Source organism: Trachymyrmex cornetzi, unplaced genomic scaffold (assembly GCF_001594075.2).
Source record: "Trachymyrmex cornetzi isolate Tcor2-1 unplaced genomic scaffold, Tcor1.1 scaffold454, whole genome shotgun sequence".
Taxonomy (NCBI): domain Eukaryota; kingdom Metazoa; phylum Arthropoda; class Insecta; order Hymenoptera; family Formicidae; genus Trachymyrmex; species Trachymyrmex cornetzi.
This window is the reverse complement of record NW_017299334.1, coordinates 637,424-661,509: the sequence shown is the minus strand read 5'-3', so window position 1 is coordinate 661,509 and position 24,086 is coordinate 637,424. Positions and strand designations below refer to the sequence as shown.

General features: G+C 37.0%; 2 protein-coding genes and 2 non-coding genes across 5 annotated transcripts in view; 2 read left to right on the top strand and 2 right to left on the bottom strand.

Moving 5' to 3' along the window:
• The window catches only part of S6KL (ribosomal protein S6 kinase like), a 67,692-nt gene extending 51,278 nt beyond the window's left edge, over nucleotides 1–16,414 (bottom strand). Inside the window, exons 1-8 of one of the 2 annotated variants that reach the window (XM_018513236.1) lie at nucleotides 16,335–16,414; nucleotides 15,923–16,206; nucleotides 15,524–15,624; nucleotides 15,149–15,422; nucleotides 14,980–15,064; nucleotides 14,796–14,903; nucleotides 14,524–14,682; nucleotides 14,132–14,220 (exon numbers count right to left, since the gene is read on the bottom strand). In XM_018513236.1, coding sequence (XP_018368738.1) covers nucleotides 14,132–14,220; nucleotides 14,524–14,682; nucleotides 14,796–14,903; nucleotides 14,980–15,064; nucleotides 15,149–15,422; nucleotides 15,524–15,624; nucleotides 15,923–15,979 — 873 coding nt within the window. In that variant the 5' untranslated portion in view covers nucleotides 15,980–16,206; nucleotides 16,335–16,414. Of the gene's footprint in view, nucleotides 1–14,131; nucleotides 14,221–14,523; nucleotides 14,683–14,795; nucleotides 14,904–14,979; nucleotides 15,065–15,148; nucleotides 15,423–15,523; nucleotides 15,625–15,922 lie in introns of both variants that reach the window. The other variant, XM_018513237.1, reaches the window with a different exon arrangement.
• bnb (bangles and beads) lies at nucleotides 1,054–9,104 on the top strand. The gene is made up of 3 exons (XM_018513235.1): nucleotides 1,054–1,358; nucleotides 7,110–7,663; nucleotides 7,830–9,104. The coding sequence occupies exons 2-3, from the start codon at nucleotides 7,118–7,120 to the stop codon at nucleotides 8,802–8,804; spliced, it is 1,521 nt and encodes a 506-aa protein (XP_018368737.1). The 5' UTR covers nucleotides 1,054–1,358; nucleotides 7,110–7,117; the 3' UTR covers nucleotides 8,805–9,104.
• Nucleotides 13,352–13,425, top strand: TRNAN-GUU (transfer RNA asparagine (anticodon GUU)). Its single transcript has one exon. It is a non-coding gene; the product is annotated as a tRNA-Asn (tRNA).
• Nucleotides 13,683–13,754, bottom strand: TRNAW-CCA (transfer RNA tryptophan (anticodon CCA)). Its single transcript has one exon. It is a non-coding gene; the product is annotated as a tRNA-Trp (tRNA).
• Nucleotides 16,415–24,086: the final 7,672 nt, after the last annotated feature.

Below are 24,086 nucleotides of genomic sequence, written 5' to 3'. Positions count from 1 at the left end.
ATGTAGCCACAAGCTTTCTTTACACGTACATGAAGGTCGTGAACGAAATTAAAAGTAATGAATGATTTAACTGAAAATTAAGTTACTTAAATGTAATGAACGTGTACATTAAATTTATGAAATTCGATGTACTTTTAATCAAATTTTATGAAAAGTACATTAAATTTCATAAATTTTCGTGAAAAATACATTAAATTTTATGTACATGAACACAAATATACTTTTTAATTATAAACACATTAAATTTAATGTAATTAAGTTTAATTTGTGTAACTTAAAAGTTAATAAAATTTAAGAACATTCCTAACAGTGTAATATTTAATTATAAGTTTTAATTGTGACCAGATAAGGCACTTACAGGCATCTCCTCTCGAAAAATATAATGTATTTTTAATTTTTTCATACTATTATTTTCACCATTCGATATCATAAATAATTTAACCCTTTAACTACGTCGTTTTAGATAATCAAGCACATCATGTGAATTAATTAACTCTATATAAATTGAGATAACGTACAAATGACTACGAAGTAATAATAGGAAGTCTTAGTCGGCCATTTATTACGAAATTCCCGCTCCTAGCTGAACATACAGTACAACGTTGGCAGTTAAAGGATTAAGCTCGCTCAAGGCGTGATCCCATTGGGTCAGCACAACACGAGCCACGTTATGAATCCGTTGGCGAAGATCATCTCGATAAACCGGGCATGAAGTGCCGGGCATAATCGTGGTCCGGAACAGAAAGGAGCGAAGAAATCGGCGAACAAGTCAAGAACAGGCAGAAGCGAGCGAGAGCGAGAGAGAAAGAGAGAGAGAGAGAGAGAGAGAGAGAGAGAGAGAGGCAGAAATGCGAGAAGCGGTGTAGGAGGAAGAAAAAGAGAGAAGGTACAGGACAAGGAGGGAGATAAGGTAGGTAGAGAGTCCAAGAAGGGCGAAGAGAAGACTAAAAGAGGGGCCCCTCCCGGTAGCTCGATCGGCGAGGTGGGTCGGGGCCCCCTTGCACGATCCTGGCTGTCAGCACGGGTGGGTAAATGGGTATATAAGCGGGGCCCCGGCGATTCCATCTCGACACACGACCCAACCTTCATCCCGATCACCAACGGTCCTTTGCAAACGAGCGTAATCGCACGCGCGTGAGAAAAAAAAAGAGAGGGAAGACAAGAGAAGGAGAGACAGAGACAAGAACCTCCCCCGCGTTCTTTCTTTCGTTCTCCGATCGACCGCGAAGTTCGCGCGAACCGGTGAGAGCCGATCCGCGAGACAAGGAGCAAGACAAGCCGAGAAGAGATCGTCTCGCTGTGCCCGACGTCGATTCGACTGGCAAGAGTTCCACGTTCCACGGAGGAGAGAAAAATACGTGAGTACACAGTTCCATTTCTTTCTTTCGCAGAATTCTACTACACCTCGACCGAAGAAACCCGCGCGTCTCCGCGGCGAAGAGACGATCTTTCGATCAGGAACCCCCAATGAGCCTGTTGACCATCACGGATTACATGACTCGATATTTTAATCGATCGATCAAAGGGTTCCTTCGTCGAACGATCTTTGGATACTAGCATCGCGCGAATCCGCGAGTAACCCTCTTCGATATAATCGATCACGTAAACGTTAAGTGGAACTCTTTTTCACTCCTGACACGTCATCGATTTATTAATTTTTTAAACCCTACATGAAGCCGTCTATCTGCACAGTTTAGCTCAAAAACGAGGTACATTATAGATTCCGGTGAGCACCGATAATCGAGACCATTCGATAAAATCTCAAGTCGCAGTGACATGTGCGGTCGACAGACGCGGTTGGTTGGACTTGGCACGATTATTAGCCTCATGTTTGTGCACGGGGGATTTTTCTCGCAGCTATAAGTATTTCTTTCGCAACACGCGTAGGACTCGGTGCCGACGACGGCGACGCGGCGACAGGGATAGTTTTGAAAGTGGAGCGCGCGCGATAATGCTATTGTTCGCCATCCGCGCTTGTATCCGTCCGTTCAATTAGTCGGGGCGCGGCAAATGCGGATTTTCGAAATAGCGAACGACGCTTCGACAAATGCCCTTCTCTTCGCTGCAAAAATGTATTGCGATCCATTCCATTAAACCGTCCTCTTGAACTACACACTAAAAAACGTGGATGTGATTTTGACATGAATTTGATCATGATGTAAAAAGGTCTTCTTACATCATAAATTTAACATTATCGATGTCAATGCTGATCTGTTCAAATTTATTATACTTACATGTCGTTTAGGTCCATTTGATTAAAAAATTCTAAAAAATACAAAATTTTCACAGAAAAAAGATCTTACGTTAACAAAGTTATCAAATATATATATATATATATATATAATCTAGAAAAAAAAGTTTTTAAATAAAACTCAAGAAAATAAATTACACATTGCATCAAATAAACCTGAACAGAATAGCAGGATTAAATCCATACCATTAGTCATCAAAATTTATATTATGTTTCTTACGATAACTATTAATTTCCAATACATTCGAACATATCTAATGTTATAACACGAAATATCTTATCTAGTTTATATCAATTCTCTCTTGCAACATTCATACACATTGCACGTAGAATACCTTTTTATTTCAAATTACCGGCAAACAAGGTAGAAAGGCATTGCGATTGCACAGTAACGACTAAATTTATTATCAAAAACTCGAAATTTCATTACAAGTATTCCAATTCTCGTTGGATGTGCGTCGCGGCTGAAGGGTTAATAAAGAGAAATTAAGAGGTCAAAGCGAGGAAACGCACGTCGCTCGCGTGCCACGCTCCGTCGTCGTTATACACATAATTTGTAGATTTCTCAAGGAGCACGTTTGCGTAATTTCGCGTTCCTTCCCGCCCCGTAATTAGCCGGCTTAATCTGTCAATCTGCGAATTACCTGCGCCGCGACGACGTTGACTCGAGGTCGCCAACCGGCAACCATCTTCCCCGGCACATCTCGCAATCGATGGAACGTCAAACGTGCACTGAATCTCTGTTTAGAATCAACTCCGCGAAACCCCGAAAATCTTCCTCGCATCACGACGAAGCAGATTCACGTGAGCTTGAATCTAAGAGGAACAAAATTCGTGAACTTTTGCGCTTATATGAGTAAGGATCTTATACGACTACGAATTAAACGGGAGTTTCGCGGCTTCAAATTAGACGAGCGGACGCCGCTCTTTCAACACGTCGCAATCAGAAAAGGCTACGAGAGCTGAAAGGCTAAGAGAAAGAGAGAAAGAGAGAAAGAGAAAGAGAGAGAGAGAGAAGAGTAGAAGGCTACAATCATTGACGTTGAAGCGCGCGACACTTCTTTGTAAGTGTAGTACCATTATTACACCTCTGATGATCTTGATGAGGTAATCGGCGTCCATCATCTTTCACAGGCATTTCCTGCGTCTATCGACCTGGCCGCCGAGCACTTATCTGTATTCGCGGTGCGAATTCAACGCGCGTCATCCTCATCGTGATTTCCTTCTGCTTTTTCTCTCTCTTCATCATTTCCTCCCTTCGAAGATTGTATGGAGAGTGGAAGATTCATAGAATAGAAAGAATAGAGAGAAGGAGAATAAAGAAAAGAAGTAATGTAGGCAATATAGGCATAGAATAGAGAGGAGGCAATGCCTCCGACTATCTATATTATGTCTATCTATATTATGAGAAGATTACATCGACAGACATGATAAACACGCGTCTGTCGTTCGTCCTCGCGTAACCTGTAGTGTAGGAAATAATTAACAGACACGTCTGTGTGATGCGCGAACAATAAGTCAACGGCAATGGTACTTGAATTGCCTCGCAATTAAGTTTATTGCGACTACGTGCCGCCGTCGTACATCCGGTGTAATTACATCCGCAGTGAACTTAATTAATTCCACGCTAATATTTGGAGACTTAAGGGCTACGCATAATGAAAGAAGGAATTAGGAACAGGAATAAATGTTAAGACTTCTTCAAATCAGAGAAACCCCTATCAGAAATTAGTTACATCGAAATACACGGTTTATGGTTGAAATCTTAATATTTATATCTATTCCTAATATTCCTCCATTGTGTGCAGGGTCTTATACTTCAGCTGCTCGCATCGAGAATCTCGCAAATTACAATGTAGGCCTATATTTTTTTAGCTATTTGTAGAATTTGTCTTTCCACGTGGAGAGAAAAAGAGAAAAGATAAACTGTCAGCAAGTTTAGCTAATGCTCGTTTTTATCAATGTAGATTGACTTTAATTTCGGTTTAACTTATCTTTTATGTTTTTCTAATTATAAGAACTAGAAAAAGATGAAAAGTAAAGAGTAAATAAAAAAAAATCGAGATTACAGTTAATTCACATTGATAGAAATAGATATAAAATGAACAGGCCTATCTATTTTATCTATCAAAACAAGCAAGCAACTACGGTTACGGTAATTAGTATAATTACCATGGAGATCAAAATCAGTTTATGCAATTGCAGATAAAAAGAAGTCCCAGTTTGCAATATGGACAGTTCCCACTTTCACGCGAAAGCGTATTGCGATTCTTGGGCAAAAGCGAGAGGGGAGAGCAGTTTCGATTTCTGTCGCTTTCTGTCGTGACGCCAAAGCAATTTCGGCGATACCGCCGATATGATATTACAGCAAAAAGACGGTCGGCTTCAGCAAGAACGTAATAGCTGCACCGGCCGCAATTGCATTGCCAAACGTGAAAACCCCCCTCTCGATCTTATCGTCAAAACTGGATCCTTTTGCCACCTCCCGCCCCGTTCGCTGTTCGCCGTAACTACGCCTCGTTGTTCCCGTCTTTGTCGCCACTTCTCGCCATCCCTCTCGACTCTCAGTGTATTCCGGTTTGCCACAACCGGACGGTTTCCACCGTCCGGAGGCATACGACGAGCGCAGCCCCCGCTCTCGAGCAATTTGAATCGTTATGCCGTACGCGACTCGAGAATAATATATGCCTCATAACTTTTCCAGTTATAGCTAATTAATGCAGAATTATTATACTTCTATGTGACTTATGAATTTTTAATTCGCATATCATCAAAAAGTTGTTCTAGGAATACACGGAAAGAACGGCTTTGCTGAAGTATCTAAAAATTTAATTAGATACAAATACTGAACTGAAAATAATATTTTGATGAGAACCATTAAAATAATTATATAGAACGCTTAAACGTTGATAGCAATGCTGCAAAAAAGTTCAACATTCTTCAACCAGTTTAAGTATCCTTATACATAAGTACTTTGATGATCCAAACAAAACTATTTTCAGATTTGTATCTAGCTGAATTTTCAGATGTTTCAGTAAAACCATTTTTTCCATATTGTTTCATGATTTTTGATCAGTACTAGGACTCATAATTGGATGCAAAATTAAAAATTAAGTGTGATCTGCAATTTAATAATATTTTGATCGTCGAATTCATTGATGAATTGATTAATCGACGATAGCTACGCAAAAAGACAGATTGGAAAAGCGATTGCTTCTGTCAGAGTGACTACGCTTAACTCGAGCTTAATGCATGCCGATCTAGGCGCACCAACTTGATGATGCGTAAATACCGCGTCGTTTGTCTCCTATTTCATGTACACCTACTCGCGAACGCAGAATAGTCTAGTGTCGCGCGATGTATTTTGCAACGTAAATGTACACAAAGTAGAGTTTGCGATATAAATTTATTATCCATACGCTTCGCAGAAAACACAAAACGAACATTATCAACCTAATGTCCGTTTTTGTCAATATAAATTAACTTTAATTTTAGTCCAATTCTTGCTCATTTTCTTTTAGCTCTAAAAAAAATAAAATAAAGAGTAAGGTAAACTGAAATTATCTTATATTGATGGAAACGGACATAAATCCGTCATTGGAAACAATATATTGTATACATTACAAACGCAAATCTATACTTTCTAAATTTTTTTAAGTGCCTTGAAAAATAGTGGCTCAATTTTCAATCTTTAAGAGCAAGATTTTACTCTTCAGAATGATAAAAATTCATTCTAAAAATTTTAGAAAATAGTATTCGTTAAAGTAAGATCTGCTAAAAATTATAAGGGTTAATGATAAGACTTATTATTTTCAAATGTTCGCGCGCTTAACTCAAAAATTCACGATTTCCACACATTTTATGCAAATCTTCCTTTGAGGTATGAGAGATCCATGTCCTTAACGTCTCATTCACCTCGTGTACAACAAAAGTCCGTGCAAGACGTTACAACCATTTTTTCTCGTTTTTTTCTGCATTTTACGGAGAGAAAAATTGAACGTGCGGAGAAGCCGTAAACGCAAGCACATAACAAGCGTGAGGGGCACGCATCCTGTCATTAGTTCCATAATGTTCGCCTTATTCGATGCATTCGGTTCAATGTCACCCGTCCCTCTCCTTCCTGCCGATTCTCTCTCGCGACAGTCCCGATAGTAGTGTTCACCGGCATCCAGCGCGACGTTACCGTTCCTCCCCTCGAGGCCCTCCACAGCTCTCCTCCTCTCATTAACAATCATAGCTGTTGTCCTTTCGTCTCGCGATCTACAACCGGGCCCATTCATACATTCGTCTCGGCCATTCAGGCCGAGCTGTCACGCTGACAGCCTGTCCTCACGTCCGTTTGCCTAACTAGAAGATTGCGCGTCTCAATGTCTTCTCAGTGTGGATCCAAACGAATTTCGTTAGAGATAGAAAGATAAAAAATAATTGTAACACTCATCATAATTTTTAATCTTAATTGTAACACACATATTATATATGTAAGTCGCCTATAACCAACAATAATTTTTATAAATTTTATTATGAATGTATATAAAAACATATTTATTTTACGATGTCATTGTCATGCAATGATCGTTTTTCATCATTTACGGATAACGTAATAAATATTAACATGAAAATACGTACAACTAATTATAAAATTAATTAAGAAAGTAAAACCTTAAGATGACTCCTGCAATCACAAAAGACTTATTGCGCGATGTTTATATTCAAAGATATTTAAAGCCATCGATTAAATACTTTTTCTGCAATTCTTAACGATATAATGTAAATTAACAGAATTAAGTTAAGATTTTATCAATGCTACGATGTAATGTTTTAGCAACAAGAATATCTAATATCGAACATCCTTTTACAGATATCACAATGATAAAATTCACTGTGGTAACGATGGTATGCCTCTTGGGGCTGAAAATGATCGCTGCCATGCCAGTGGCCGATCATCAAGAGGGCCACCCTCCGCAGCCAGTGGCCGATCATCACGAGGGCCACGTTCCACAGCCAATTGATGAGAAGACCGCGGTGAAATCTTTGAAGGCGGCGGAGGCGGCTGTGCAGAGCAGCGTACCCGCGGAACCTGTAGCAGCTAGCCAACCAGCGGCTGAGCAACCCGCTGCGGTTAACGAACCTGCCGTAAGGAGCAGCGAATCTGCTAGCGACGAAGCCCAGCCGGCCGAGACGAAGCAGGACGAGCCATTGCAACCGCAGCAGCCAACAGCAGTGGTATCCGAGGAAGCTCAGGCGCAGCCCAAGTCCTCCGAGGAACAGCTCGAGGAGAAGGAAGAGCCGAAAGTGTTGGCCACCGAGAAGAAACAAGAGCCAGAGACCCTCAAAGAAGCGGCATCCGAGACGAAAGAGTCTGTGCAGATCGCGCCGCAGGAACAACCAGTTGAAATCCCAGTTGAAAAAAAAGTAGGTTTCTTGTGTGTGTGTGTGTGTGTGTGTGTGTGTGTGTGTGTGTGTGTGTGTGTGTTCCCCTAATTAAGTAATTTTCTTTGATCTTTTTCACTTTATTCTTCTTTTATACCATTCTTAAATTAAGCTTCATCCTCTAATCTTATATTAATATGCTTTTCAGGAGGAAAACGTAGCCGTCGAAGGTAAAAGCGCGGAGGCAGTCGAACCTGCGGCCGAGAAGCCTGTAGCCATCGAGAAGCGCGCTGATGGCGCTGCCGAAAAGAAGATCGCTGTTAACGAAGAGCCGAAAGAGGAGAAGAAGCTGGAGGAGCCAGTGCAGCCAGCTGCGAAAAAGGAAGAGGAAATTCCTGCGGTTGCCGCCACCGAGGAAAAGAAAGTTGAATCGAAAGCCGAACTACCAAAGGAATCTGAAGGTCACTCGCTCGCCCACGCCAAGATCGATGACAAGCCCGACCGTGTGACTCGCGATGCCGAGGAATCCGTTGCGCCCGCCGCCGTCGCTGCAGCAGCTCCCGCCGCAGCTGCAGCTCCTGTCGCTCAGGAACCTGTTCAGCTGCAGGAGAAATCCGCGCCTGTCGCCGAGGTCGAGCAAAACGCAGCGCAAGCAGCCGCGCCGGTAGAGGAACCGAAACCAGCTGAGAAGAGCGAGAAGACTGAAAAGAGCGAGCAGCTGGAGACAGCACCCGCCGAGCAGCCGGCTGTCAAAGTCGAGGAACCGGCTAAAAGCGAGGAGAAGGTAGCTGAGGTAGCTGCTGAGAAGGAGGCCGAGAAGGAACCGAAGAGCGCCGATTCTCCTGTCCAGCAAGTGGAAGCGGCCAAGGAACAACAGCCCGCACAGCCTCAAGAGTCCAGCCAGATCAAGCGAGATGCGGCGGAAGCGCCGGAGCAGCCTCAGGCCAAGTCGGACCTTCCGGCCGCTGAGGAGCAGCAGCAGCTGGCCCAACAACAGCAACCACAACAGCAACAGCAGGAAATCGCTAAAGAGGTGAAGGAACGCTCCAACGATTCCTCCGAAGAGAAGTCCTCCGAAGACAGCAAGGAGGACACCAAGAGCAGTGAGGAGGAAAAGTCTTCCGAGGAGCAGAATAACGCCAAACCGAAGCTGGGGGAATTGCTCCCGAAACCCGAGCAGTAAATCTTGGCACGGGGAGGGTTTGATTGATGAGTAACCTCAGCAGCGCGGCAGCAACAGCAGCAGCAGCATCATCTCGAGGAGAAGAAGAAGGAAGTAAACTGCTCCTCGGGACGAGCTCAGGCATCGACGTCTCTAGCCACCGGGACGTGGGCACGAGTTCGTCGCGAGAAAACTGGAGCAGAAGTGAGAAAGAAAGATGTATGTGTGTGTGTGTGTGTGTGTGTGTGTGTGGATGTGTGTGCATACGTGTGTATGTTGTGAAAGAGCGAGAATGCGAATGCCAGAGTAAGAAGCACTCTCAGCGATAAACCCAGAAAATGTGAAAATACTGCACAGTGTGAATGACGGAGAAAGAGAAAAATAAAGAGAGAGAGGGCGAGAGAAAGAGAGAGAAAGAGAGAGTGCGAAAGAGCGATCCCATCGACCCCATCGATCTTTCTATAGGGTAGGGTTATCCGATCTTCGACGGCGCACTACGATCTCGGTAGCGCATCTCCGGGAGCGCAGGACGATCGCGTGTTACCGGATGCTGCGACACATGAGCGAATGACACCGTGTATCGATCGTATCTTCGATACATGGTGATCTGACGCCCGTGATCCGGCGTACCGGTGGACATCGCGAGACGGCAGACGGAGAACACGCGGCGGTCCATCACGGAATGCCAGCTCGGCCTAGCTCCTCCCCCCCCCCCCCCCCCCCCCGATCAATATCTTTCATTCCCTTTATGGAACCCCCATCCCTTGTGTCCCATCCGAGAATGACACACCACTACAACATCCGATAAGCTCATCCCGATAAACTATAATAGTAAGTAGTTCGACTCTCTCTGTCTTCTTTTTAGAGATACATGTGTCATTATTATTATTGATTATTATTACGATTTAGTACCAATACCACTATTATTATTAATATTATTATTTGTATTATTGCTATCATCATCGTTATAATAATAATTATTATTATTACTATGAATCTCCCGACGGCCTCGTGTTACTACCAATCGCCCATTTATGGATCGTTCGTGCTCGTTCACGAGCAAGTTCAAGTTTCAGATTTTAATAATACAGAAGTGCAAAAGTATAAAATTTTATGATCATAATTACGGGACTCTACTGAGTTTTTACATAAACAGATATTTTTCAAGCGATATATTGAAACGAAAATAGACTTCCGAGATCGGTATTGTACACAATCATACGTAATTTTCTTCTATAATACGTAATATCTTTCGTAATATATCTTAATATTATTAATACACTGTTAAATTCAAGTCAAATTATTTAATTTAAATTATTTTTAATCATTTTTCTATAGATCGCCACTGCTCCTTCTCAATATGTCGTTAATTTAAACAATGAACTTAAACAATTTCGAACTTGAGAAAATGTATAAAATTTTATTCAAATTTGATTTGTTATTTACTAAGTGCATACGTTAATATAAATATTTACTTCGAAACTAATTAAGAAACTAATCGAGAAACTGATTTACATTTTAACACACATGAAAGTTAAAAATAACAAAATGTTATTTAACTAAAGGGATTAGATTACTATTACTCTTTTGATATATAACAGTATATCTCTCTGCATAACAGTATGACTTGAGTATACTGAAACATAACAGTACAACAGTATACCTAAAATTGCACGCAATTACTCATCTTTTCAAAGTTCTAGACTACAGTCATTATAAGTCGCTTCCGAATTACAGCGTAAAGTACAGTTTCACTCGACGAACGTTACGATCGCACGAAGCAGTTGTAGATATTTGCAAGATATCTAGAAAACGAATGATACGTCTGTGAATGATAACATCTGTGGAAAGATGACAGAATGGACGCAAGAGGAATGGATGCAAGTGGCACATCACTGCGTAAATCGCTCGCTGATAAACCATGCGATTTGCAGAGATCCGTGTGATAACATTAGATCATGATAAGCAGCGATTTGTCAATCACATCGCGCTTCAGCATCGCAAAAACGACGAGGATCAACGCCGCGGTTGTAATAAGTTAACGAGTGACTCACGAAGTAGCACTTAGCCGTTCTCGACAGCGTGTACAGAGTACGTACATACGTACACAGTGTACGTACATACGTGCCGTGTCAGATACGATAATCGAGGGCTTCCGCCAGCCGATAAACATCTTCGCACTTCTCTAACACGAAATAACAAGGCACAACGAGCGCGCACCGGCAGCGAATTGAGTAAATGATAATAACCCCTTAATTTACGACCCTTAACCCTTTACCGTGCCCACTTTACCCACAAATCGTTTACGTTACGCAATAAGATCAAATAAAACGTGTCTTTCATTGCATTCCATAAATGTTTCGTCGAAAATTTCATTCCATTAAGATAATGGGATTTTACTATTGAGTAACATACTCGATATTATTATTAAATACGTTTAAGAATAAAATTATTAATTATAGAAATTTATTGATCTTAGGCAAATTTTGATTGATAATATAACAACTTTCCTTCAGATAAATAAAGAAATAATTATATATACAGTGTAAATGAAAACGCAATTAAAAAGAAAAAAATATATATATATACATAGCTTCAGACATAAATTTATCATTCATCTTCAACAATTTAAATATCTGACTTTGAGTTCAAGAACTGTCCAGAATCTCGTTATTAATTACATTTACGCATAAAATTATTAATTACGGAAAGTTTAATCAATCTTTTTAGACAAATCTTGATCTGTCCGTAAAAACGAGCTTCCTTTCAAATAAAAAAAGGAATATATAATTATATATACATATCGCAAACGAAATGTCTTTAGAAAGGAAGAGAGAGAAGATATGTATGATATTTTTTATAATATACTCAAAGACGGATTATATATAATTATCATTTATCCTAGACAATTTAAATGTCTGGCTTCGAGTTCAAGAACCGTTTAGAGTCTTATTATTACTATAAGGGAAGACATATATGTTGTATTTTATATCTTCAGAGATAGATTATAATTATCATTCACATCGTAGACAACTTAAGTATCCAAGCTAAAAGATTGTCCAGAGTTTCATTATTGATTACATTTATGCATAGAATTATCAATTACGGAGAGCTTATTAATTTTTAAGGCAAATATCTATCGATAGTATGGAACCGTCTAGCCTTCTTTCAAATAAATAAATAAATAAAGATAATTATATACATAATGCACACACAGCATAAATGAAAATGTCATTAGAAGGGAAGATATGTATGTAGTATGTACCGTATTTTATAATATCTGCATAGATAGGTTATAATTCATCACAAATAATTAAAGTATCTAGCACTTAGCAGAAGAATCATTCAGACTGTCATAATGTGTAGAAAACGCAATAAATCCCACTAATTGTAAGTATCATTCTGCCAAGGGTGCAATAAACTGCCACTAAGAGAGGCGATCCGCGGATTTACGGCGTCACAGCCGATACCTTTCTATTCTCGCAAATGCAATTCCATAACGAATTGACTACCCATGGAGAATGCACTTGCATAAGAGCACCAGTCGTGTAACTGCTCGCGAATGTCGCATCGCCGCGGTGCAAGCCGACATTTTCCTTTGGTGCATCGATTCATCAAAGGGCGAGCGAGCATCTCGATCGCACGGCGATACACTGAGTAGGTAGGCATAAACAAGGTTGCAGTGCATAAGGTGAGTGCACCCAGCGAAATGTCAAGGCGTGAAAGAAAGAAAAAGAGAGACAAAAAGAATTTTGCAACTCGTTGCGCGGAGATTGTTCCATTATCATTGTTCTCTACATTTCATCATATCGCTCTGCATTCTCGCCGTTCAATGCCCTCGAAATTGAAGGGCTCCCTGGAAAAAATTCTGCAACCATCATTTTTATGAAATGATATTTTAATAAAAAAACGTTGTTTAATCGTGCAAACATGGACTACATGTTTTTTATATTTTTTATAAGATTTTTTAAAAATTGCAACATTTTATCAGAGAGCCATTCAATTAATCTTTACAAAACCGAACAGGAGAGCTACTATATAGCGCTGTTCTATTTTTCATATTATATTGTATTTGTCCATTTTTATGTTTAATAATTTTAGAATTATCATAGAGCAGTTGGAAAATCATTATAGTAGCTTTGAAACAGTGTTATGTTTTGAGATATAAAGAATATAATTAAATATAATAAATCTTACCTAAGGAAAAGCCATAAAATTTAAAAAACACCCGCATTTTAAAGGTTAACTTGAAATAAGTACACCTGGTACAGTTTAGCTATTTTTGAAGCATTCGCCTTCTTTCCTCTGCTATTAAATCCGAATTTTTATTTTTCAATGCTAGATTATTGTAGAGTAACAAATCATTGCCCTTCTTTTGTAAAAAAAATTTATTAAAGCGAAATGTCTGTGTAAATGCAAAATTACCTTTTGCAATTTGTATTTCGCATTTTTTTTCTTAAAACTTAAAATTTAATTCATTTAATTTTCTAATTAATGTTTGGAAAAATAATTTTGCGAGAAATAGATGATAGGCGGTAAGTGCACTCTTAAAAGAGATGTAGTCGAATGCCTCCGTGGCGCAATCGGCTAGCGCGTTCGGCTGTTAACCGAAAGGTTGGTGGTTCGAGCCCACCCGGGGGCGATATTTTTTTTACAATTATATACGGATTTGTTTTTAATATCATATTAAATATCAGTTCGTGACTCCTAACTGTAGATATACAAAAGCACAAATTTTACGTTATATTACAATATAGATTGAGGTAAAATGCATAGTCAACTATTTACAAAACGAATGATATAAAAAGACCATTAACGATAAACTAATTAATTTTTGTTATATTTCTTAACTCTGTTTAGCTAAAGAAAATAATTAAAAAACGAAAAAAAAAATTATCTTGACCCCGACGTGATTTGAACACGCAACCTTCTGATCTGGAGTCAGACGCGCTACCGTTGCGCCACGGAGTCTTGTGATGTTGTCCTCTTCTAATGCAATGATATGTAACGGTGCACTTAAAACGATAGACTCGCAATATAATGTTGAATGATAATTGTCGAGGGAGTAACCACTTAATGTAATCGTGGGACAGAATCCTCGAAATCATTATAAAATTTATATAAAATCTCTATGTATAATCCGATAATTACATATGCAACCACGAGAAATCATTGTATAATATTAAATAAAATCGTATATTTTACTAAATTGCTTCATAGTAGTGAAAAAAATTATTTATAATCAAATGAAATCATGTAATCTGTGGGACAATATTTCAGCTAGTGGTTACCCCCTCGATAATTGTAGTAAAGCGGTATAAAATATGTACTTGAAATCTATCACATACCTTATTTGTAAGTAAAATGCAGGCTAACACACCCAGAGACCACCAATCGACTTCTTGTCCATAATGTTCCTTCTTTAGGATTTCCGGCGCTGAAAAATCATGAAAAATTCACTTAAGTATGATAATATAAAAGTGCATTTTATATTTTATATAAAAAAAATTGAAATATAGAGAAAAAAAGAAAGAATATATTTTTATTCCTCTACAATCAGTTATTACGCTAAAATTGCATTTTAAGGTTAATATTCCAAATTAATGAATAAAAATGTTTAAACTCATTTTCTGGAAAACTTTGTTTTCTGAGTTATGTCGATGTGTAGGAAATAAACGATACAAGGAGTGTATGTGTGTATGTTATTATAATTGTATATTATTATATAACATTTTCTTACCCATATACTGAGGTGTTCCGCAGAATGTGTTTGTTCGTTCTGTGCGATGTAACCATTTGGCCAGACCAAAATCGATAATCACAGCATGGCCAACATCATCAAGTAGAATATTGGTTGTTTTCAGATCTCTGTGTACTACACCAGCATTGTGTAGAAAATCTATATACAACACACGTTTTTGTATAAAGTACAGACTTCAGATCCTGTATGTTACTGATAATTGAAATTATTCTGAACTCTTGTACATTATTGATTGTTGAAATTATTCTTACCTATAGCTAAAGCAATTTCAGCTACATATATCCTAACTACTTTTTCAGGTAAACAGCCATACTCGTCAACTAGTGAAAATAATTCTCCTCCAGAAATGTAATGCATCACTGCAATGTTATTTACATCTGTCAGTCTATTTAGAATCACATTAAAATTTAAATGTTGTAATAATAGAAAACATACATATATACAACGTCTTCCTGCCTTGCCATCTGTGGACGGAATTCACTATGAAAGGATGATGCCCAACCATTCTCAGTATCGCTGCCTAAGTATGAAACATCAAATCTGTTATATATTATGTCAAATCTATATATTTATCAAAGCTATATCATTTTAAATATGAACGTACCTCCTCCTTAGCTTGTCTGACACAATTTTCTGCCACAATCATGGCTTTGCTAATCACCTTCAGTGCAAAGACCTGACTAGTTTCTTGCTTTTGCACCTGATATACTTTGCCATAAGCACCCTTAGCTATTACATCTAAGAAGATGTATCCTGTTTTCAGAGGTATCTCCTTGACTGGAAATTCTGGCAGGAACATTGACTGAGAGCGTAAAATGGGCCATACTGTTTTGGAAGATCCATGAATATCCTGTGTAGTGCAATATCCTTTAGTCCAACTAAAAAGTGAACAAGTACAAATTTAGTTCTTGTAGTTATGATATTTAATATGTATAAAAATCTGTTATCGAAAACTAATTACAATGCTAACTCGTGTTACCTTCTATGAGAAGCACGAGACAATGATCTCCCTTCCTCATTAGAAGCCTGCGCTGTTGCATTGTTGACGCAGCTTCCACCAAGCAAATCACTGAGACTGTACTGTAAATCAATAACATTGCCTTTAATGCAAAATGCGTATATTTAACTATAACGCATCATGCAAAATGCAAACACACAACAGTATCAGAACATAAAAATTTTTTTTAGTAAATTTAACTAACAGTAACATTACATTAATATTACAATTTTTTAATAATGTAATTGTTATGTAAAACATATTATGTTAATTTTGTTAAATGGAAAATTATTACTAATGTAACTGTTGATGTTTATCAAACGTCAAATGGGAGAACAAATCTTTATTATAGGTTAGGATCTGAGTTTAAACAATACTCACCTGACTATCATACCTCTGCTGATTATGACAGTTCCTTTTAGCATTGGAGTTGCCCATTCAAGTGACAGCTTGCTCCGATCGATCGTCGATCCTCTCAAACTGAGCGATTATTCAAAGGCGATGTTTTTCGATACGTCATTCTGCTGTCGAGTTATCCTAAGTTAAAATACCAGTTGTGCCGCCAGTTCGTTTGCACGTATTCATACCGTTAAATTTATAAACATGCACGGCGCGATATGGCGCGTATAAATCGTATTATCTCACACAGCAGTCTGGCTCGATGACTGTAAATGAAATTACTAATTATTATGACAAATTGAGCGACGCTGTGCACAGAATTATTAAATCGGATACAGCAACGTAGCATGCGGCGCAAATTACGCCAGTAGCAACTAGTTAACTAACAAATTACCCAGTGAATCGTCAAAGATGATGTAGAATTTTATTTACGACGAAAGATCGTGCGGCGAACATGCGCAGTATGCAAGTTCCTCCCAAAATCGGCGAATCACGTGAAGGCAAAAATGGCAGAAACGCTTTCAAATATATACCTTACCACCGACGAGATATTATTAAAGACCATCAACCCTGGACAAATTTTCGGCGGTATAAAAAGGGCCCCAAAGGCCCGGAGGTAATTCAAGAACGCTGACATTACCGACAATTGATATAAATTTGCTATTATTAACATAAATATATTTAACTCATGCATTATTAAATTCATGATTTTTTATTACATAAATGTCCCATAAATAAATATATATACTTGTAAAACTGTAATATCCCATATATTGCAAACAAATCACAATTTTTTCTCTGCAATTATCATCTTTATTGATAATCAAACTTTGATGATACAACACTGAAATCTCAATTTTAAAGAAAAATCGAGTATTATTGAGTTATAAATGCATAAACTAATAAATCATAAAATTAGTACAATATTATCAGTTTTTAACTCTTAATCACTTCAATATTCACAAGGACGCGAACTCCCGTAAGGATGTCGGTCTTTAATAGTATCTCGTCGGTGACCTTACGCATACATACGAGACACTCTTAATTCCTTTAGGACATTCTATAAATAGCTATATTCCACAACTAAACGAATGCAATTTGAATTTACGTGAATGTCAGAATTTAAATATGTATCTACGGATGAAGGAGTTAAATTAACCGTCACTCGCGATGAATTTGAAACACAGCATCGTAAAAGCGCAAAAACACCGTCCGCGGACCTGCGCAATGGCCGTTAATTATATAGAAATTGCAGAATAAAATTACAGAGCAAAAATTATAGAAGCAGTAAAATAATTTGATTTATATTTAAGTATAGTAATATTTTTATACTACACTGCAAGTTCATCTGTAAGCTTTATATAATTTTTTTATCCTAAAAATTTTTATTAATATAATTCATATATAACATTTCTTTAAAGAGAAAATTTAATTTAAATATGTGTTTAAATCTTTTTACAATTGTACTAAATTTCTTTTTAAAGTTAATACAGTTTAGTACATTTTTTAGTCCATCTGATACATTCGGCTTTAAAATTGTGGCAATACTAGGTGTGCTTTCCATTTGATGATACAAGTCGACACAAGTGTTGTTCTATCTTTGTTACTCTCTGAATCAAGAAGGAGAGAAAGAAAGAACAACGTTGTCGATTGTGTCATCAAATAAAAAGCACCCATAGTCACAATATTTTAATGTTTCGATAATAAATGTGTCTTTAGTTTGAAATAATCATAGCATTGAAGTCAGAAATAATATACTGATTCTTTTATACTTTTAGAGAGTATGGTCAAAATTCAAATCGAATACAGTTTCATGATTATTTTAAATTAAAGAGATTTATTATCGAAACATTAAAAAATTCGATGTCTGCAGTAAGTTCAAATATAACAATATCTTGAACATAAATTAATAAAATTTAATTATTCAATTCAATTTTATAATTATTATGATAGACACACATCTAATTTTTCAATAAATATAATTAATAAATATATTTGAATAATTAAAAGAAAATAAAACAAATATTATAATATTTATGTGTTTTATTTTCTTTTAATTATTTGTATATAGATATTTATTAATTATATTTATGTTATGTGTGTTCTGTTAAAAAAACAAATTTGATTCCGTTACATGTAATGGAATCAAATTTTAAGCAGGTACATTAAAAATACCTGGGAAAAAATGTTTTATGTATAATTGCATATATATATTTATATATAATTACATATAAAATTATGTATAATTATTTAGATGAAGGTAAGTTAACTAATAAAAATATTTTATTTATAATTATAATTAAGTTTAAATAAATTTGATATTTGATTTATTCTTAGTTTTTGCTATTTTTAAATTAATTTTATTCATCATTTTATGTTTTTGTAAAATTTTTACAATTGTGATTATATTATTACTTATGGAGCATTATATTCTCTATTCGGTACTGGATTTTTTAAATCAGTGCTCGACTGGCTGCGTTCAGCAGACTCAGCAGTTTTGCAACTGTTTTATGATTCGTCGCACTGATTGGATATTATTTTTAGATTTAAAGAAATATTCCTATCTCAGCGAAAAATCACAAAATGGTTGCAAAACTGTTGAGTCTGCTGAACGCAGCCATTAGGTGCATCCCATCGACATCTAGAATGGACCGCTGATGGCAATGGTGGGGGTAGAAAGACGATTAGAGTGAGAGGCAGGAATAATAAGGTCGTTCTTTCTCTGTTTACTGAAGCCTGATTGGTTGTTGTTAATCCAACAGTAGTTAGAAACAACAGTAAACAGAGAAAGAACGATCTTATTATTCCTGCCTCTCACTCTAATCGTCTTTCTACCTCCACTATTGCCATCAGCGGTCCATTCTAGATGTCGATGGTGCATCCAGAAGCATAACCGCTCACTGAGCGCTCGGTAAGCTCTTGTACCTATTTGGTCTATATTTTTAGATCTAATAGAATATGCCAATTAGGTGCAAGAGCTCACTGAGCGCTTAGTGAGCGGTCGTGCTTCTGGATGCACCCATTAGATGCACATTTCGAGTTGATTCCGGCGCGCTATCCTCATTATCGCTCGAGGCTCAGCGGCCGAGTTTTAAATGTCGAGGGGCACTGTTTTAAATGTTACATGGCGAATGATCATCTGACTCTCGATACGAAGATCAAAGGTGTCGACACAAGTGTCCCTACTGGGATGCGTTCCAAAACTTGACTCTGTCAATTCCGAGTATTTTTTTATTCAACATTCGGTGATCAACAAGAATAAAATGATATTCGAGTTGACAGAGTTGAATTTTGGAACGAAACCCTGATTATCCTGTCATTCTGGCTGTGTTCCAAAATTGACTGTCAGTACTAAAAATCTATAGTGCACGTAATGTAAACTGTAGCATTTTCAGTACTGGCAGTAATTTTGGAAATCTCGTGAGACCATTCGAGCAAGCCGGACGTATCTTTCCTCTCTTCTCGGGTGTTGCGTCACCTCGAATATATTTTTGAAAAGCGTTGCCAGCTTCAACAGTGCCATTGCATTACATTATCCGAAGTCCCTTCATTCATCTTGTCGCTGCTTGTCGCGCGGTCGTGTAGAGACCCTCTAATCAGAGTCGCGACACGAGGAACGGAAACTCTAGTTAGAGACACTCTTTTACGGTCTCTTTATATTAAAAGTCTCTAGTTTCAGCAAAATCACAAGAAAGAGAGAGGAATATGTTGTGTCTCTTTCTAACCTTCATAGTTCTTGTGTGAGTCATGATTTCGTAAGATACGTCTTTCTATAGTACGACTTTTAGAACATTATTAAAAATTATTGCAAAATGGTTGGGTGTGCAGCCCCATTTTGCAATAATTATGCAGCTAAAGGCTACGTAATGAAAATATTTCCGCGTGATGTTGAACGTCGAGCATTATGGGCGACAAATGTTGGAAAAAATGTGCGTTCAGGGAGCTGCTATTAACGCTATTTCTGTCATTCTATGCTTGTTTTGGTGGGAAAAATTGATTCTTTACAAAATAGATTAGTTTGCAAACGATTTTTAATGTATCGATACGCACATCGCCTATTCCTACAATGGCTACGTTCGGAAACGTCGCTCGGATGCCTCCGATGCCTCGGATTTATCATCCGTCCTTGTTTAACATTAAATGTTAAGGACAGATGATGAATCCGAGGCATCCGAGCGACGTTCCCGAACGCAGCCAATATTTACATTCGAATATTGGCGGGAATTGCTGAAAAATGACGAACCGATCAAAATTGGCTGTTCTCGTGTCGCGACTCTGATTAAAGGGTCTCTAGAACAGTCTAATGTAGGAACAGAAAACAGACCAATTTTGACGAATGAAATTGAAGATTGAAAGATTTATGTTTGACCAATCAGAACAAAAGAAGCCAAAATTTTTTTGTCCTCATCGATCAAACAATTGTACACACTAGGAAATATTAAATACTTTGATATTAAAGACATGTTAATATTAATATTACATAATTTTTTTTTCAGTTAAGTGATCGGGAATAAGTCGCAATTGGTGAGGTATATCATATGGTTGGTGATAATCTGTATATTGATTTTGGATCGAAATTTTATTACTTTTGTCAGAGACTTGTCAAGAAGTCAGAGACCTGGACAGTACATGTAAATCTATTTTTTTCCAAAATAAATGTTACTTATGTCCCGGTTATACTACCCAGCAAATTTTTTTTTTCAAATTTTTTTTTATTGGCTTAAATAATGCATAAACTATCCAAGAATGATATGCAAACACTATTTTGTCGGGGAAAATTCAATAAACTATTTTTAACGAGATAACGTCGAGCGCTCCTAAACGTTTAAAAAGGCCTCTCACCTGCGCGCGGCATTTTAAACGTATTATAGCTTGTTGGTAATTTTTGTCTGTACAAATCAATTTAATTTCTTCAAAATACATATAGATGGCGTTAATAAATCTCAGAGAAGCCATATTGGACGCTACAATAACCGTTAGACTGCGAATAAACACGCAGTAAACAGTTCCACGTGCTACTCCGAGTTGCGCGCTCATAAACGTTACGGTAGTATTTATTTTATTGTTTTCTATAAAAATGAGTGAGAAAGTGTATAAAAAAGGGACGAGAGGGTCCTTTACTCGTGCCAGTCGGAGCAGAATCGCCAATAGGAAGCCGCCCAACCGTCACAGAAGGCGACACTGAAGGTGTTTCTAGATTAGCAAAAAAAATGAAATCTTCGACAGCAGAAAATGATACTGAAGTGGATGCTGCATTTGGCTATTGAATCATCAATTTTCTTGCTGTTTTTAGCATGTTGTCGCAAATTCTAGCATGTAAAAAATGCGGAGGTAGTGTGACTTTTTTGGAGTCGTGTAAACGTGGTCTTGGATTCAAGCTTGTTATTGTGTGTGAAAAGTGCGGGAATGCAACTATTGACAGTAGCCCCTTAATTAATGGTCGTGCTTACGATGTAAATAGACGGCTCACTTTAGCTATGAGACTTATTGGTATCGGAATTCAAGGAATAAGTAAATTTTGCGCCTTTACGTGCCTCCCAAAACCGGTCTTTCAAAAGTCGTATGATGAAATCATAGCGGAAGTGTAGGGAAAATGGAGCCTGACGCAGTCGTGCAAATGTTTTCGCGTTCCGAGTCCACGTATAACGTTCGATACGCCTATTACGTCGGAGATGATGACAGCAAAACATTCAAAAGTATTCAAGATGCCAAACCGTATGGTAATTTTGCTGTTACCAAGAAAGAATGTATTGGACATGTACAAAAAAGGCTTGGAACGAGACTGCGTAATTTAAAAAAAGAAGTTAAAAATCTTGGAGGTCGAGGCAAGTTGACTGGTAAATTGATCGATGAATTAAGTGTGTATTATGGTCTCGCTATACGTCGAAATACAGATTCAGTGGAGAACATGCGCAACGAGATCTATGCTACATTATACCATAAAATATCTTCAGATGAAAAGCCTCAACACGACAAGTGTCCAGTAGGAAAAGATTCTTGGTGTTCTTGGCAAAGAGCGAAAGCCTCGCATACTCTCGATGTATATACTCATAAACCATGCCAATGCAAGTTTTCGATGCCGTTCAGAAAATTTATGAAGATTTGACAAGAGACGATCTTCTTTCCCGTTGCTTAGGAGGTTTCACTCAAAATGCTAATGAAAGCCTCAATGCCGTCGTTTGGATTGTTGCACCAAAAACAATTTCCAGCGGTAAAGCAGTGGTTGATATCGCCACTGACATTGCTGCCATAACATACAACGATGGTTTTCGAGGACTTTTAGATGTCATGAGCACACTTCAGCTAAGGATCAGTTCTGAATTATACAATTTTATCATGGAAACTGATGAACGTCGAGTAAAAGCCGCAAACCGCTCAGCATCAAAACATCGAAAAAGCACTCGGAAGGACCTTACATCGCTCAGAAAAGAAGCAGAAGAGCAAAATGAATTCTTGGAAGGACAGTTATATGGTGCTGGAATAGCAGAGTAAAGGTAAAAAAATTGCAAAGCCGATATTTTAAATATTTCATATAGTAAATACGTTTTGAAACTTTAACTGCGTTTTTCTCAAAACTACATTTTTCAAAACTGCGTACACTGTTACTCGCTCAATTTTTGTCGGATTAACTTGAAATTTTAACTGAAACTTCTTAGATAAATTATCTAGGGAAGTACACGCGCTTTTTAAGATTGATAAATAATTAAAATTGTTAATAACAATTTAAAGTCTATTTTTAGCGAAAAAATGAAAAAATAAGTTCAAACTGAAGCCAATTTGCGAATTTTCGATAAAAATGTATAATTGTGGGTACTTCCCTAGCAAAACTGATGTAGATTAACGACAAATTTTTTTTTTGCTCTAGGTGCTGTTCGGAGAATGTTATGATGTACGCAGATTCGCTCCTCGGAAAAAATACATGTTCCGTTTACTTGCCAAGACGCCATTTTGTATCAAAAGTTATAATAAAAATTTTTTTATACCTCAAAACATGTATAATAAAGCCTCAAATTTAATTTTCCATGATCCATTGAATAGTTTCCAAGAAAAAAATTCCCAAAAAAACGTTCATTTTTCAGTGCGCCTGGGTAGTATAACCCCTTAATGATATTTGCTGTATATCAAATATACTGACGAATACTGTCTTATATATTATTATTTTGTTCTTTATTTTAGATACTATGCGAGAGGATCTAAAATCTAAGATTTGATTAAGGAAAAAGGATTTGTGCAACTTCCTCCGAGTTCTTAATTGCTGAAACGGATGTAACTCTTTTGGAAGCTGATTGCACTTTAATCGGCTTAATATTGTTACTTTTATAAATGGCAGAACAAAGAATAAAGACAATCAGAACGCTGAGAATACGAGATATTTAATAATTATTAACGTTAATTTCGTAATATCTATGTTAAATAAACTGTGGAATGTGCACATGATATGTATGTTAACAGCATATTTTCAGCAAAACAGTTTTGTACAAAGTAATTATACAGAGTATATATATCACATTGTTCACAAGTTAAATTTCAAATTTTTCAGAAATACGTTTACTACTCTAAACGAGTCGTAAATAATTTGTAGCTGTAAATATGTATATTCCACTATATATATATATATTTCTTTTTATTATACTTTTTGTTAAGTTTATATAGAAGTAAGTGTGGTTATATATAAGAGAATAGATTGAATTAGATTGAGATATATTCAGATTTTTAGAAATACGCATTCGAGAACGTTAAAATGAATCCGAATGTATATTTATTCCGTTATACGAAATGGATGGAGCACATTTCTATCTCTTTCAATTTAAAAGTAATAACTTTTCCGTACCTCGTAAATAATCAATTCAAAATTCTGAATAGAAAATTATAGTTTGTCAGTCCAACTGAATCCAATTATTGAATAAAAAGAAAAAAAATTTTTGTTATTTAAAATACATATTCAGATAGATAAAATTTCAACCTATTTTAATCCATCCTTATTTACTGGGATATACAGAATAACATGAAAAATATGTAAATATCTTTCTCATGTAAAACTTTAATATGTATAAACGTAATATACATAATTTGTGTATATATATGTATATATATCATTTCATATTATTATGTGTAAAGTAAATTATATGTATATGTGATATATATA